General features: G+C 37.8%; 1 protein-coding gene and 1 pseudogene across 1 annotated transcript; one reads left to right on the top strand and one right to left on the bottom strand.

Moving 5' to 3' along the window:
- Positions 1 to 8,456, bottom strand: part of LOC136279212 (uncharacterized) — a 360,360-nt pseudogene extending 351,904 nt beyond the window's left edge.
- A 2,196-nt stretch (positions 8,457 to 10,652) lies between these two features.
- On the top strand, positions 10,653 to 11,838 carry LOC131775597 (uncharacterized). Its single transcript, XM_066162806.1, has 2 exons — positions 10,653 to 11,169; positions 11,378 to 11,838. The coding sequence occupies exons 1-2, from the start codon at positions 10,653 to 10,655 to the stop codon at positions 11,623 to 11,625; spliced, it is 765 nt and encodes a 254-aa protein (XP_066018903.1). The 3' UTR covers positions 11,626 to 11,838.
- The last annotated feature ends 3,176 nt before the right edge of the window (positions 11,839 to 15,014 follow it).

Raw genomic sequence — 15,014 nt, 5'->3', positions numbered from 1 at the left:
GCACACCATTTCAGGTGCCAAATTATACACGACTCAACAAGCCTGATGCTGTATAGAGAAGTTTGAGTCTGCTCAAATTTCTACTCGACAACTATAAGACTCTTCTTACAAGTCTAATATTTTATAGCATAATTACTATTAATAGAAAGTACCATTACATGTTTTTATTACTTCGTTCTTGTTCAATTATGAATTGTTACAGTTGATACTTATTTCATAATAAAGTTTCATGTTGTTGATAACAAAATTTATTATAAAAGTTTATAGCATAATTACTATTAATAGAAAGTACTATTACATGTTTTTATTACTTAGTTCTTGTTTAATTATGAATTGTTACAGTTGATACTTAATTCACAATAAAGTTTCTTGTTGTTGTTGTATCATGTAGTCATTGAGGATGATACTATTTTTCATATCACTGGGCACATGTAGTCGTAGACTGCCTATTTTTTTTAGCCTGAAAGACATCTGGGTTCCATGTCAGATATCGCTTCAAAGGAATACCGTGGCGGGCCACGGGCGGATCACCTTTCGAGTGTGTTGACATATTTAAATATACCCAAGAAATACGGAGAAATGTATGGAAATTACGGATGGAACGCCGAATGATAAAAGTTTTAACGCATCTGCGTCTAAAATTCTCATCAAAGAAAATGTCCCCTGCAACTTCGACGTATCAATTCCGCTGCCTTCCCTATTTAAATAAGTTTGCGGTAAAATTTCCGCACAACCCCATACTACATTATGCATTCAGTTCTTGGATAGAGAAAACAATGACAAAAACAATACATTACCATATTGGGAAAACAGATTTATTTTACAATAGTATGAGGCTATGCGGAAATTTTACTAAGTTTGCATCCATATGGAGAGAATGTTACTCATTTGCCTGCCGGTGTGAAGGAGACAAAGATAGTTACTTGACGACTTCACTTTTCATCGTACAATTCTTTAAAACCCTTTTAATTCTTTAAAAACCTCGCGCCGGTTCATCGCTTGAATAACATTTCGAGGTGTTCGTATTCTTAAGATCATTTCTTGTCTTACCTTTAGGAATGTTCAATACAGTCGTGGTGTTTAGAGAAAATAAGTTAACTTACGGATTATGTCTTGCCTGGAAGTTTTAAAATGATAGCGAACAGCGTGAGCAAGTTTCTATTATTCTCTCCTCAGTTAGCTATCGCATGGTTTAAATTATTCATTTACAAAAATCGCGCTTTGTCGAAGATTTGTTGTTTTACTATAAGAACGAAGTGATAGCTTTTCCCAAGATTGAAATATAATAAGATTGATTTAGCGATGTTCATGTTTACATTAAGTCTGACCACAGGTGGCCCAAGCTCCAGCTGTGAGATGATCATCTTGCGCAATAACAGTCATGGCGGAATTATAAGAGTTTGTATGGGAATATTTACGACCGCTCTAAGGAATAAAAAAATACGTCAAATTCTCAAAAAAAAATACCTCACTTTACTTCCACAGTGTATCATTTGTTATCTGACCGCTTACTTTGATGAAAAGAGCCCATTTTAGCGAGTTGTTCATTTCGAGGTTTTCAACGTACATAAAATTATGAACGTTGAAAACATCGAAATGGACAACTCGCTAAAATGCATCCTTTTCATCAAAGTAAGCGGTCAGATAACAAGCGACACAACTCTTTTAATTCCGCCATGACTGTTATTGCGCAAGATGATCATCTCACAGCTGGAGCTTGGGCCGCCTGTGGTCTGACGCGGTAATTTGATTTTGAAAATATTGTTATGTGAGAACTCGTCAAACCACAGGCGACCCAAGCTCATGCCTCGAGAAAAAGCCAATGATTAATTCATGAACGTGAGCTTGGGCTACCTGTGGTCAAACATCATAGAATTAAATTACCGAGCGCGAAATGTGTGGTGCAAACAAACTCACGGTTAACATGGTACTAATCCTACCACTAAAGGAGTGAATTTCATTGTTTGGTCATTGTACTGTTTAGCGCTGTGTTATCATGCTGTCTACTCGATTCGTTCGAACTTCTAGAAATGGTTTGTCTCACAAAAAATGGAGCCACTTTCTCTTCGCTCGACATCTCGAGGCGTACCTAATGCTCGGGTCATGATAAACATGCTTGCGACACGATAAATTTTTCCTAGTGCTGGAATCTGAAGAATCAATCTCTGAAATTGATAGGCATCACATTTTGCAAGCGGCTTCCGAGCTGTGATCGTGTAATTAAACGAGCTCCTGGCAATATGAACTCACAAGCACGCTGGTAAGCACATGATTAGCGTAAATAATTGTTGTTCACACTTGTCGAATTCGAGTTTTCGAGAGTCAGTTTCTGTAACCTTACTGGATGTTTTCTGTTGAATTCATTGAGGTACAATCTCGGAATTTCATAAGTGATTATGAACGATAAATTCTTATCGGCACCATAATTTTGGGGAGTTTTGTTAACACATTATCAGTTTAGAAATTGGTGAACCATTTCTGTAACCTGCTTTGATGTTTTCTCTTGAATTAATTGTGTCACACTCTCGGAATTTTAATCAGTAATTAAGAACGATAAATCCGTATAAGTAGACAAGTGACGCACATTTTATACTTTCCATACGATTTTAGGAAATTATACTTAATTGACTCTCGATAAATTAGCCTGGCATAACGCGTTGATCATTTTATTATTTTGTGGCCCCAAAAGCCCGCCTTATGAATCTGGAGGTACTGAACTTGATATGTTTGATACATAGGGCATCCTTCGAGCAGGAAGGTTAGAATAAAATTTATTTTACGACCGTGTATTGCACCCGGTTTACATTGAAGTTATGGTGGTGATTGACCCTTTTTTACCAGATCTTTTTCATAAGCGCGCGTTCGAACGACTATGCGCCAGTGATGACCATAAGTCCGAAATTACGGAAAGTGTAGACTTGTGTGACTATGATTGCATAATTCAAGTCAGAAATGTTTTTTCTTGTGTGGTTTTCTCTTATTTAAGGCCAACAACCTGAGTTAAAAGTTTTTCGCTCTACTCTTTATTATACTTATTTTCGTCTTTTCCAGACCCCCAGCTAATGTGCGGCCATGTTTTATCAGCGGTTGGTTTCTGTTGAAACGACAATATTTAGTAAAATCCATGGTAACAGATCAAAAACAAATGGGAAGATGCGATTTTAGGTCGCCAAAAGTGCGGGGCATTTGAGCTGGGCTCCTTAGCTCACCGAATGAGCGATCCTTAGACTGTTTGGTGTGATGACAAACGAAAGGGTGCGACAAACCGAGTTTTTATGCGGCCAAAAGGAACCTTTATATGATTTTGAAAGATTTTTTACTGAACTTGTTTGAACTGAGCCCGCTAAGCAACAATCTTATTAGTGTGAGTATTGTCTATCGTTAAGTATTTAAAAGTTTTCAACTCCGGATATTGCATTTCTAGTGATCTGATTAGTTCACCTCGCTCTCGTATCAGATTATATTCCAAGTCACCTTATATGAAAATGTATTGCACCAGCTGTTGCGGAGCTGAAAGACGCTTCAAATATCCAAATTCTGAAGATTTAATAAAGTTTAATAAAACAATTATTCCATTCGCGCTTGTTTGGTACGAGATTGGCTATAGCTAGGTCAGCGCCACGCACCTCGTTGGCTATTTATCATTTCATATCCAATGCGCACTTATAAAGAAATTGTTAAATATCGCTTTGAAATGGATAAAAAGTTTAGTTGTTTTTTTTTAAGAGAAACAACAGCTATGGAGAAGTGACACTTGTTTCACCAGTGGACTAAAAAAGCTTAATAAGATTTGTCTCGTAGGTGCTTTTTCTTTATGCCTGTGTAGTATGGTCACCTTACACCAAAAGAAACATTGCCAACTTAGAACAAATTCAACGCAGTGAGGAGTACACTGAATATGAGCGCCTAAGTAAATTAAATCTATTACCTTTACAATAATGTAGGGTAATTCATGATAGAGTTTTCTCTTTTAAAAGTCTTAAGAATATACATGATTTAGATATTTTTGAAAATGTATTTGGATGTTCCGTTCTCGTAACCAGTCTTGAGAAATATTGATTATTTAACACTTGAAGTCCCTTTAGCCGTACAGAAACTTTTAAGAATTCTTTTTTTACCTGAGTTTGTCGCCCATGGAACGAATTATCTCTCAGCATTAGGGAATTTAACACCTTACCCGTCTTTCGCAAGAAATTGTTTAATTATTTTTGTGATAAGTTCAGTGCCAATTTTTATCGTAAGAAATCGTTTAATTATTTCTATGATAAGTTCGGTACCAATTTTTTCATTGTAATTATCTTATTTCTTTCATGAGTTTAGAGTATTTTTTTTTGTAATTAGTTTTTGACCTTTTTTTTTTAATAAGATAAATAATCAAGGCGGCTTCAGTATTTGAGTAATTTTAAGTAGCTTAACTATTTTAAAGGTATTTTTGTTATTGTTTTTTTTAACACCAATGTTTTAAGTAGGTAAATAATCAAGGCGGCTTATTTTAAGGAATCTTGTAATCTGTTTCAAGGTTTCCTCAAATTGATTGAATTGACTTGTTCAATGTAATTAATTTGGAATTTGTATTAAAGATTGAAGATTAAAGATTGTTGATGTCTTGCAAAAAGACACAGCCAAAGAGAGAGAAAAAATATCTGGAATATGAGAAGAGTTTTTATCACAAGCGTTTCGAGCGTTAGCCCTTTGTCATAAGCACAGGGCTGACGACGATTTGAATTATCAACTCAATTGATAAAATGGCATCGATATCTCTATACAACAGGAATTTGTTTATGATATCGCACACAGTGACCTTGCCAAGAAAAGTTTAGAATTAACGGTTTGGAATCATGATGTTGGAAAAAGTAACGATTTTATAGATAAAAGACCTTAGGTTTCCTGTACCGTTTACATATTGACATTTGCGCTGAATCAGGAGGATTTAGAGTGGCTTCTATTGAGTTACCTTACAGACTCATGAGATGGTAAAGCATTGTGGGTAACACTTACCCTCTTCCCCTGTGGCATAAAGAGATGAAGAATATTCCTGATTTGATTTTGAATTCTAGAATGTTACACCCTCCCCTATTATGTCAAGGAGACAAATCCGTGGAAATTAGTTTAGCATATCTTTGAAAAGTAAAGAGAGCTTCTTGACCGATTACCTTCAAAGCAAAAACCCAGAGTAATCATAACAGCTATTTGAGACAAAGGTAACTTTCACAGGGAGCCCATGGTATACAAAGTAAGTGCAGGAAGCTGGCCTTAAATGCTAGAAAATGCGAGTGATCAAGGCTCGATTGGGTAAGTTTGGCATCTGATTGGATGAGAAGATGGCGCAAGTTTTCTTGACCAATCAAATGGCGCAGTGAAGCTAAATCACTGCAGTCCCACATTTCCTTCGACACTCTTTCTAGAATTGCTTTAAGTCAAAGGAAATATTAAACAACAGCATGTCTTTCGTAGGTGGAGTTGTGATGGATATTAACTGGACCGGAAGTACATTGATGCACTGGTAAGCCATTCTGGAAAACCCAAACCAAGCACACACTTATCGGCACGCGCTGGAAAAACTAACCGATCACGAACTGGAATAAGATGTTGGGCTTAGTTGTAATAAATATTCGAAGAAGTCTCATGTCAGTTGTGTTACTCAATGTCACAGCGGTTCACCCAATACTAATCACTTCTCGTATAATAACCATCACAAGGCAATGGAGAGGGTAGAGACCAGGAGATAAAGCTAACGGTGTCTGCCCATAGAGCTGTTTTCGACTGAGTGTTGTGAAAGAAAAAACCAAAATAATCACCAATGAAATGAAAGGAAGATATCTCATGGAGCCGATAAGAACTCAGAGTGAAAACGAACTGTTCGAGTGAGGCGCACGAAAATTCAAGTGACCAAGTCGTGATTGGTTTTAGTTTTGCATCTGATTGGTTGAGAAAGTAGAGCACGTTTTCTGGACCAATCACAAAGGGAAGAAGAGCAAACCTAGCAGTCCCAGATTACCATCGACACTCAATTGACTTGCCCAAACGGCTGCCTGAAATAGTCAATTCCTGAACTATCACCGAATTTTCATCAAATTAGAGAAACTTTCGGACGAAAAAGGGACTTTATGGCGGGGTAAACCTGAAAAAATGCCCATTTTTCACTCATTTTTCACGGCTAGGACTTACTTCAAAACTTAGGCAAACTATATATCCCTGGAAAGCTTATGACTTGAAGATCATGGAAAAAATATTTCAGACTCTGTAATAGGATACCACTCATTTAATTGAGCCACCTGCTGGGTTCTACCAGGGGTTACTTAAGAAAAGATAACTCCTTCTGGAATTAATAAAAAATAACGTTTGTAGTATCAATTCAAAGAAGACATGTTGCTTATTGTTATAAGCAGAGGGATTTCTAATATGTTGAAAACATTTTAAATGACGATCAATTAAATTTGACATGGAAAATCAGAGTGTTTCACTTCATAACTTTAAGTACATACATCATATGGAAAATTGCCCTGCCTATAACACAAAACTTATCAAAAGGAACAAATGCTGAAATTTTCAGATCAATTGGATGAATTGTTGTCAAGGTATCTTTTCTTGAAGACAAAATTATTGCGTAATGAGAAAATAGCCTTTAAACTTGCAGATAGCAATCAAACTTAATTTTCTACAATATGTAACCACTATAGAGACCCAAGTGTTCATATTTTGTCCACAGGAATATCTAAAAGTAATTTAAAAGCCTCCTGGTTCATAAGTGACTCCTTCAGCTTCTCAAAGGGCTTCCTCTCAACGAGTCCTCTGAAGTCGCTCCCCTTGACGCCGTCTCTTTTCCTTCTGCATAACCTGCAAATCAGACTTAACCAATCTTTTACTGTCTTTTGCATGTGTTGCCACTCTTGTACAAACACCACCAGGGATACAAATTGCCGAATTGCAAGTCCATAATCTTTCTGGAACTTCTTTATTCTTGTGTCAGACAGTCTCCCTATACCACCAATAGGTTTACCATCAGCTAGTTTCCCTTTAGTTCTGGCCTTCAGGTTCAACAGATGTTTGTCCATCCTTTTTTGGACATGTCCCATGCAGTCTAATTTCTTCATTTTGATTTCTCCATAAACATTTTCCACACAATTAAAGGCCTTGCTATCACCATCGCTCACCATCCATCTGTACCTCAGGTTGTGACGTTCCACTGACCTTTCCCACAAGACTACAGCTCCTTCACACTCCATTGCTGGTGAGCTACCAGCAAAGTTTATGTCACATTCATGTTCAAACAACCACTCCTCAAATTCTTCCTCATTTACACCTTTTGCTTTCTTTAAAGCACATTTCTGACATGCCTTTGAAAGGACACGGTAGTCCAAAACTTCACCAGTGTCCACTGAAATGACAAAAGCCACTCCAGTTAACAAGGTAAACCCTCGTTTGGCCCAAGTACCATCAAAACTTGCAACAGCATCCAGAGTATCATCCAGATCTTTTTCTGGGTTTTCTTCCAAAATCTGCTGCTGAAGTCTCTCTCCAGCTTTTCTCATGTCCTCCTTTGCTTCATCCTCAAGAGCTTCCAGGATGTTGTCCACTTGTTTGTAGTAGGCAGGCTTAGAAAGGCAGGGCATATTCATTATACCACAGAATGTGGCAAGGCCTTTGTAGCCACTGCCACTCTCTATAGCATGGTAGACAACTCGGCGGTTAATGTCATATGATTTCCCTCGCTGGGTCACACCACTGGATGGAAGTGGACTGGATTCCTCTCAGGAACTGCACTGAAGGGAAAACTGTGACATCAGCCCTGCTCTTGCACTTTTATCTTCCTCAAGAGTTAAGGTGCCTAAAGTCAAATCAAGTGAAAAATTGTAAGATAAATCGGGCAATTTTATTATAAGCAAAGTAAAGACCTCAAGTCAGAAATACACATTCTGTGATTTTTCCCCTTAATTTATTGTTGACAACTTGTATATGCACAATACCAAAAAATCTTTCTCTTACCCAATCCAAGATTTAATAGATAAATCAGCGTATTTAGCAGGGAAAAACTGGAACTAATGGTCGATATGATATGGGAAATAAGTCGTAATCGAGAACAGAGAAAGACAGAGATTTCAAAAAAATTCTCACCTTTCTCACACACGTGTGCCTTTGAGACGGCCGTGGATAAATTTTTCACATTTATTAATCTATATCCCTCGCTTTCCTCGGTATTGAAGGTAAACTCTTCATCAGAGCTGTCTAGGCTCCTCGTCAGCATATTTCATTTTCTTTCTAGAGGAACCAACGGTTTCTTTAGAGTCCGCCGAGTCGGAGAGCTGATTTTCATCCCGCGAAGTGCTCGGAGTTAAGGCGGCGATTTCGCCAACATCAGAAGCTGTTTCTTCAGACTCTTCTTTTTGTTTTCACCTTCCAGAAAAATTTCTTTTTCTTTTCTTCCTGTAGACAGATCTACTTTTCTCTCCGACCATTTTCGATATAACTTTTCCTTTGATTGCTCCGAGTACACTGAGTGTCACATTCGACCAAAGCTGCCCCTAAATCAATGCCATTATGGTTTTGACCCTAGAAAAACCATTCAGATAAGACTAAATAAAGTATCTCTCGTTAAATCCTGCCCGTTTGGAGCTTGGTTGCCAGAATAATACGTCATAAACAACTGAAAAATAAAAAATAAAAAAAAAATACTCTTCTCGTTGTCATGGTAACACGTCATTACTAGAGCGGGAATTTTGAAATCGCTCAAAAAGGCAAAAATTGTGAAAATAAGTGGAAAATTATTTTTCCATAGCAGAGTTGAATACCCAAAAATACAAATTCCAAGAAAAAAAAAACTCAGTTTTTGAGCAAATTTCAGGTTTACCCCGCCTTAACTTTTGAACTGATAAAACTGTCTAGGCAAATCCGTTTAATACGGTTAACTCCCTGTGCACTAAAAGTTTGTCTCTTTCCAAGAAGTGGATGGACAAGACAGACGAAACACAATTGCTATTTATTTTTATTAATAGCGGTCGAATTATAACATTTTTCAGTTAAAACACAGAATGGCACAAAACAAACAAACTAAAACAATAAGCAAACAAGATGAACACTTTCCTTAGAAATTTTGAGAGAATCTGTGGATAGGTCATTGCTCCGAAATAGAATCATATTCCAGATTGAGACGGAGACACTCAACTTGGATCGAAAATGTTCCTGATTTGAAAGGATTCCCAGCTTAGTTGAGATACACTTAAGACTTAACTCTGAATTGGCCACATAGTTTAAGAAGGTTACTATGTTCTTAGTTTCAGAGGTATTCAAGGTATAAATAATTTCATGCGTTTCGGTTACATTTGGATTCTCCTTAAAGACCATTTGTTATCACCTGGGAGGAGGGACGGTAAGGGGTCAGAAAATTTAAATTTAAATTTGCCTGTTCCCCCCCCCCCCCCGAGGCTCTGTAGTATTCTGACAGCCCCCCCCCCTTTTACTGGCAGTCAAATTTCTACGGTCACCCTCCTTTACACTCTGTCAGCGACGACTTATTCCAACCCTCCCTCCCCCCTTGAAAACCACGTGATACCCCCAAATCCTCCGACTCCCACCCCCCTCCGTAGGTGATGAATAGTAACAGGTCCCTTGATCGGGGGGGGGAGTTGAGGGTGCAGGGGGGAGGAGTTGAGGGCATAGGGGAAAAATTTATTTTTTGTCATGTTAGTAATTTTCGTTATTTTCAATTAAAAATAAAAATGCCTTTTGTTACTCTATATGTATGCCACATTATTTAGGAAAAAATATACATTTTTGTTTTCATACACCTGTCAATGTCAATTGTCCGTTGTCTCATTACTGAGGAGACTGACAGACACAATTAAAGAAATGATAACAACGAAGAATTTTGTCAATTTATAGAAACAATTTGTCCGATATATACCACGGGCCAAACAGTTAGCTGAGAGAGCGACGAATTTTTGAAAAAAGCTTTTTATATTCCCTCTGACAGTGTAAAAGAAAAACAGTTGCATAGATTGTTTACAATAATTTGAAAGGTTGTGCCACAATAGTGTATTGGAAATTTTAAAATGTAATCTTAGGTATTAACATAATATATGTAAAGCCGTTAGCTATATAAGACCATATCACAGGGAATGGAAATAAAAAAAGCAGGAGTCGCCCTGGTTGTGTTTGTTGTGGTAGTCACGAATCTAGGTCTAAGGTCGAATCTAATCCAAGTCGCTAGGTTGCTTTATTTTGATAACCAAGCCGTTGAATCTCCAACCTGTAAAAGTTATGTCAAAATACGTTTAAAAGCCGGTTTTATCAAACTTAGGTCAAAAGTTGGCGGCGACGCAACTTCGAGAGGGGGGCAGCGCACTCCTGCTTCGGGGCGACGCAACTTGGGGCGACCTAGCAAGCCTACTGCCTTGGTGGCGACAAATCGCTAACACTCAAGGCGATGGACGTCATTGAGCACGTATCCTTTGCTTCAGCGGAGTTGGTGATACGACTTATACCCCGTTCACACCAAAGCTTAAACATGTTTAAATCTTGTTTTACTAAACTGGTTTTATTAAACTACCTGTTCACACCGCGGGCGCGTGTAGCCAAACATGTTTAAAACCGTGTTTAATAAAACTACCTATATGAGGTTGTTTAACTTTCGTGTTTAACTAAACACATTAAAGATGGCGGTTGCCAAAAAAACCCGCGGAAGGATTTGGGAAAACCAGGAAACGTTATTGTTACTACAGAAGTGGGGGGACGAAAATATACAAATGAAGTTAATATCTTGTACCAGAAAGAGGCCTATATGGCAAGAAATAAGTGATTTTATTCGAGCGGCAGGCTACGAAGACCGTGATGAAGATGCCTGCAAAACAAGAGTACACACATTAGTAAGTGCGTATCGCTCCTACAAAGACGAATGTGAGAAGACCGAAAACGGGACTCCAAAGAGGAAGCCGGCGTTTTTCGACGAAGTCGATGAATTTCTCTCAAAAAAACCATGTACCAAACCGAAGGTTGTGGTAAATTCTTCAAAAATTATCATTGAGGCGGACAACGAAGAAGAAGACAATGAAAAAATTAAGAACGATGAACCAAACGAAGAGTTGCCTTCCTTCAGCGGCGGCACCAGCGTCGGCAGCAACAACAAAACAGCCGGCAAATTTCCTCAACCGAACAAGGGTGAATGTTTGACAGGTGAGCTTTGAAAACTTTCGCTGATTGGAGGGTCAGACAATAGGCCAAGAAAATGTTTCAATATCGGCGCCTACGTTGTCTGTAATCCCTAACAAAATTTCTTGATAATTTTACTTCCAAGATGAGTGGAGTTGAACAAAAATATTGAGATAAGTATTGGCTCAAACTTTAACTTCTGCCTTTAAAGATTTCTTGTATTCCTTCACAGAAAGAACAACAGATGCTGGCAAGCCATTTTTCAAACCCGCTACGAAGAAGCGGAAGGTGTCAACGACGGATGCCTTAACACAAATTGACAAGGCGTTGGAGGCATTTGTTTCCTATCAACAAGCTGCTGATAGGAGTTTTCTTGCCGCAGAGGAGGCTCGTGAAAGACGAGAAGAAGAAAGGGAGGAGAGAAGAAGGAAGGAAGACCAGGAGTTTCTGCTGAAATTGGCGCAGGTACTTCGAAAATAAAAAGAACGTGTCTTCAACAATTTAATTTGCGATCGTACCTGCGACAGTTTCAGTTGGTTTAGTTTTCGGCTTTATTTATGTTGTAAGTTGAACGATGTTTCACGAAATCTAATGGCCGATTCCCAGTCGTTGGAGAAGGTGCAAGAAAAAGAAGAAAACTATATTGAACTTAACGCTTAGATCATTGATGTTGACATGCTCTGGTTAACTTTTCTTTACTTGAACTAATTGTCTTCTATAGTTGTCTTCAATTGAATATGCTTTTTTTTTTCTTTGAGAAAATAAAAATCGTTTTTTTCTTTTAAGTGTTATTTTTAATTTTCCGGCAGAGCCTAGTTGTTCAGAGGCCGATTAACACTAACCCAGGGTTAAATTTTGTTTCAGCTTCTTTATTTCTTTATTCAGGAGTCTTTTTTGGGATAATTTTCCCTATTCCTTTTAGACCATCTAATCATCAAATTGTAGACAAAAAAAAAAGAAAATGGATTTCTTTTTAAATTTTCATATTTGAAATCAAATTTCACACTAACCCTGGGTTAAGTTAAGCCACCTTTGAACGACCTGGCCCAGAGTATTTAAAAAATGCTCCGGAAAATTAATGAAATAAATGAATATTTTTGTGCACAGTGGTTAGGATCTTTTGGAAAAATTGATTTAATATTTGAAATAAAGTTTTGATCCACCTTTAAAATGATGAAATTTGTTTCTGAGGTTCCATCAGTTGTTCAGAGAGAGAGGGTCAAATGAATGATGTCTTTTAAGTCTCCTTGATAAATTTACAACAGAGAGCTCTGTGTTTGTTTGCTTAATTATTCTTTCTTGTAAGGGACTAACCAAAAAAGTCTGGTGTATAATTACACAGTCACTTGCAATGGAACAAGAGCAAAAAGTTAGTGAATTAAATTAGTTTTGCTGACATTAATGCCAGCTGAGGCCATGTCACTGAGTGAGTAGATCTCCTTGCTATTCGAACTGAACACTTTGATCGAAAAGCTGAGATTGTCCCCCTCCTTCTTTATGCCTACATCTAATACTCAGAGAGGAAGATGCAAGTCTTGCACTCAAATTAGTATTTTATGTGAACATGTAGTATGCATGGCTAAATTAGCATATGTCACACCATGGGTTTCAAACTACTCCCTAATTTTTTAGCATAATTTCAGTGCTAATATGTTTATTTCAGATGTGAAATGGCAAACTTGCAATGACTGCATCTTTAATTGTTCTGAGATGGTGTCCAGGTTTTGAAATGTTCAAAAAAAATGTGGGGGTTTCCAAGAACACCACAGACAATCAAAGTTTGTCATCAGTAATTTTAATTTACACAATTGACAATTTACTTTTCAAATCTCATTTATACAACTGTAATTACAAATGGAACACTGTTTGACCCTCTTAGAGGAGTGTCCTTCAAAAGATCTTGACTCTTCCATTATTTATGAAACTATTTGCACTGTATACAATAAACCTTAAAGGGAGAAAGTATTCATATAAACGACTTTTTTGAGCTAGAGGTGCAAACTCTTTGATGGATTATTTGCCAAGGAAGTTTTGGTCTTTTCATTCTCTTAAATCCAAGAGCAAGAGACTGCCAGAAGTAATAACTTACTCTGGCAAAGCCAGGTCTGCTAAAGATCCTGTGGAAAAAGCTTCCCTGTTCAATGAATTCTTCAGCTCCGTGTTCTCTACAAAAACATCAAACTCTGACAGCTCTCATGTTGATGTGATCAACCCTAACTTATTGATGGATGTATTCACTTCGTACAGTGAAGTAAAGAATATCCTCTGCAACTTAGACATTAATAAAGCAACTGGAGTAGACGGCATTCCTGCGAGGATATTGAGGGACTGTGCAGAGGAGCTATCTTACCCATTGGTTCTACTGTTTAACTTGTCGTTCAGGTGTGGGAGAGTTCCTTCTTCATGGAAAAGAGCTAATGTCACTCCTGTGTTTAAATCAGATGCTAAAGATGTGGTAGAGAATTATCGATCTATATCCCTGTTATCGATTCCAAGTAAATGCCAAGAGAAGATTGTATATAATGCCATATATCCTCATGTGGCCCCTTACCTGACAGATTGGCAACATGGTTTCATAAGGGGTCGCTCGTGTGCTACCCAGTTGGTATTAACACACCATCAGTGGACAAAGGCCTTGGATGATGGTCTACAGGTGGATGTTGTGTTCTTAGATTTTTCTAAGGCATTTGACAGAGTATCACACGATATACTCCTTCTGAAGTTGTGTAATTTCGGCATCTCTGGTAGCCTACTAAGATGGTGCGAGGATTATTTGACCCACAGAGAGCAAAGGGTTGTTATTGAGGGACAGAGTTCTGCCTGGTCTGTCATCCCATCCGGTGTACCACAGGGCTCCCTACTAGGGCCATTATTTTTTGTAATATTCATTAGTGATTTGCCTAATGTGGTTATGCCTGGAAACACAATCGCACTGTACGCAGATGATTGTAAAACATCAAGACTGATAAATTGTACATCAGACCAACATGATTTTCAATCTGACCTGAATAATCTACACATCTGGAGTCAGCGAAATCTAATGGATTTTAATGTAAAGAAATGCAAACTGATGCGTATCACGAAAAAAAGTATGCCTTTTCATTCTGACCTTAAGCTGAATGAGAGCTCTCTGGAAGAAACATCTGAATTCTGTGATCTTGGATTAGTTACTAGTAACAAGTTGTCCTGGAATGCTCATGTTGATAAGATATCAAGCAAGGCTAACAAGATTCTTGGCCTTATTAAAAGGACATGCAAGGGTATGAAAGATGTTAACACGTTAAGAAGGTTGTACTGTGCTTTGGTAAGGTCCCAATTGGAATACTGTACTATTGTCTGGTCACCCTTCACGGCTAGAAACATTAACAAATTGGAAAGGATTCAGCGAAGAGCCACCAAGTTTATTTTAAAAACTGATGATGATTACAACACTCGTAAAGAACAACTGAACCTGTTATCTCTAGAGGACAGACGCTTCTTTTTTGATGTACTATTTTTTTATAGAGTTCTTAATGGGTATATTAATATAGATATATCCTCTTATATCCAATTTTATTCGCATTCGGAAAGTTACTCGTTGAGGGGTAAGGACGAACTTAAATTAAAAAAGAACTACGCGAGGACTAATACTTTTAAGTTTTGCTATTTTAATAGGATTGTCCACATGTGGAATGGGCTGCCACTATCGGTCCGTCAGGCTCCAAGTGTTTCTTGTTTTAAAAGGGGTGTAAGGGATTACTTGACTGCCAGATCTGATTGATTTTAGTTTGGATTTGTTTTTTTTTTTTTTGTTAAAGGTGGTCTGCCGTGCATGGGGATTTATCTCTTTTGCGGACCATCCTTATGGCACCTTTCCTTTTACTCTTTTG

This window comes from Pocillopora verrucosa, chromosome 2, assembly GCF_036669915.1.
Source record: "Pocillopora verrucosa isolate sample1 chromosome 2, ASM3666991v2, whole genome shotgun sequence".
NCBI lineage: Eukaryota > Metazoa > Cnidaria > Anthozoa > Scleractinia > Pocilloporidae > Pocillopora > Pocillopora verrucosa.
The sequence above is the reverse complement of the archived record's forward strand: the minus strand, read 5'-3'. Positions and strand labels throughout refer to the sequence as shown.

Bases quoted from the DNA above. Each gene is read 5' to 3' on its own strand.
- LOC131775597 (XM_066162806.1), top strand. From the start codon at position 10,653: ATGGCGGTTGCCAAAAAAACCCGCGGAAGGATTTGGGAAAACCAGGAA. The intron at 11,170-11,377 runs GTGAGCTTTGAA...ATTCCTTCACAG, and splicing joins CAAGGGTGAATGTTTGACAG to AAAGAACAACAGATGCTGGC.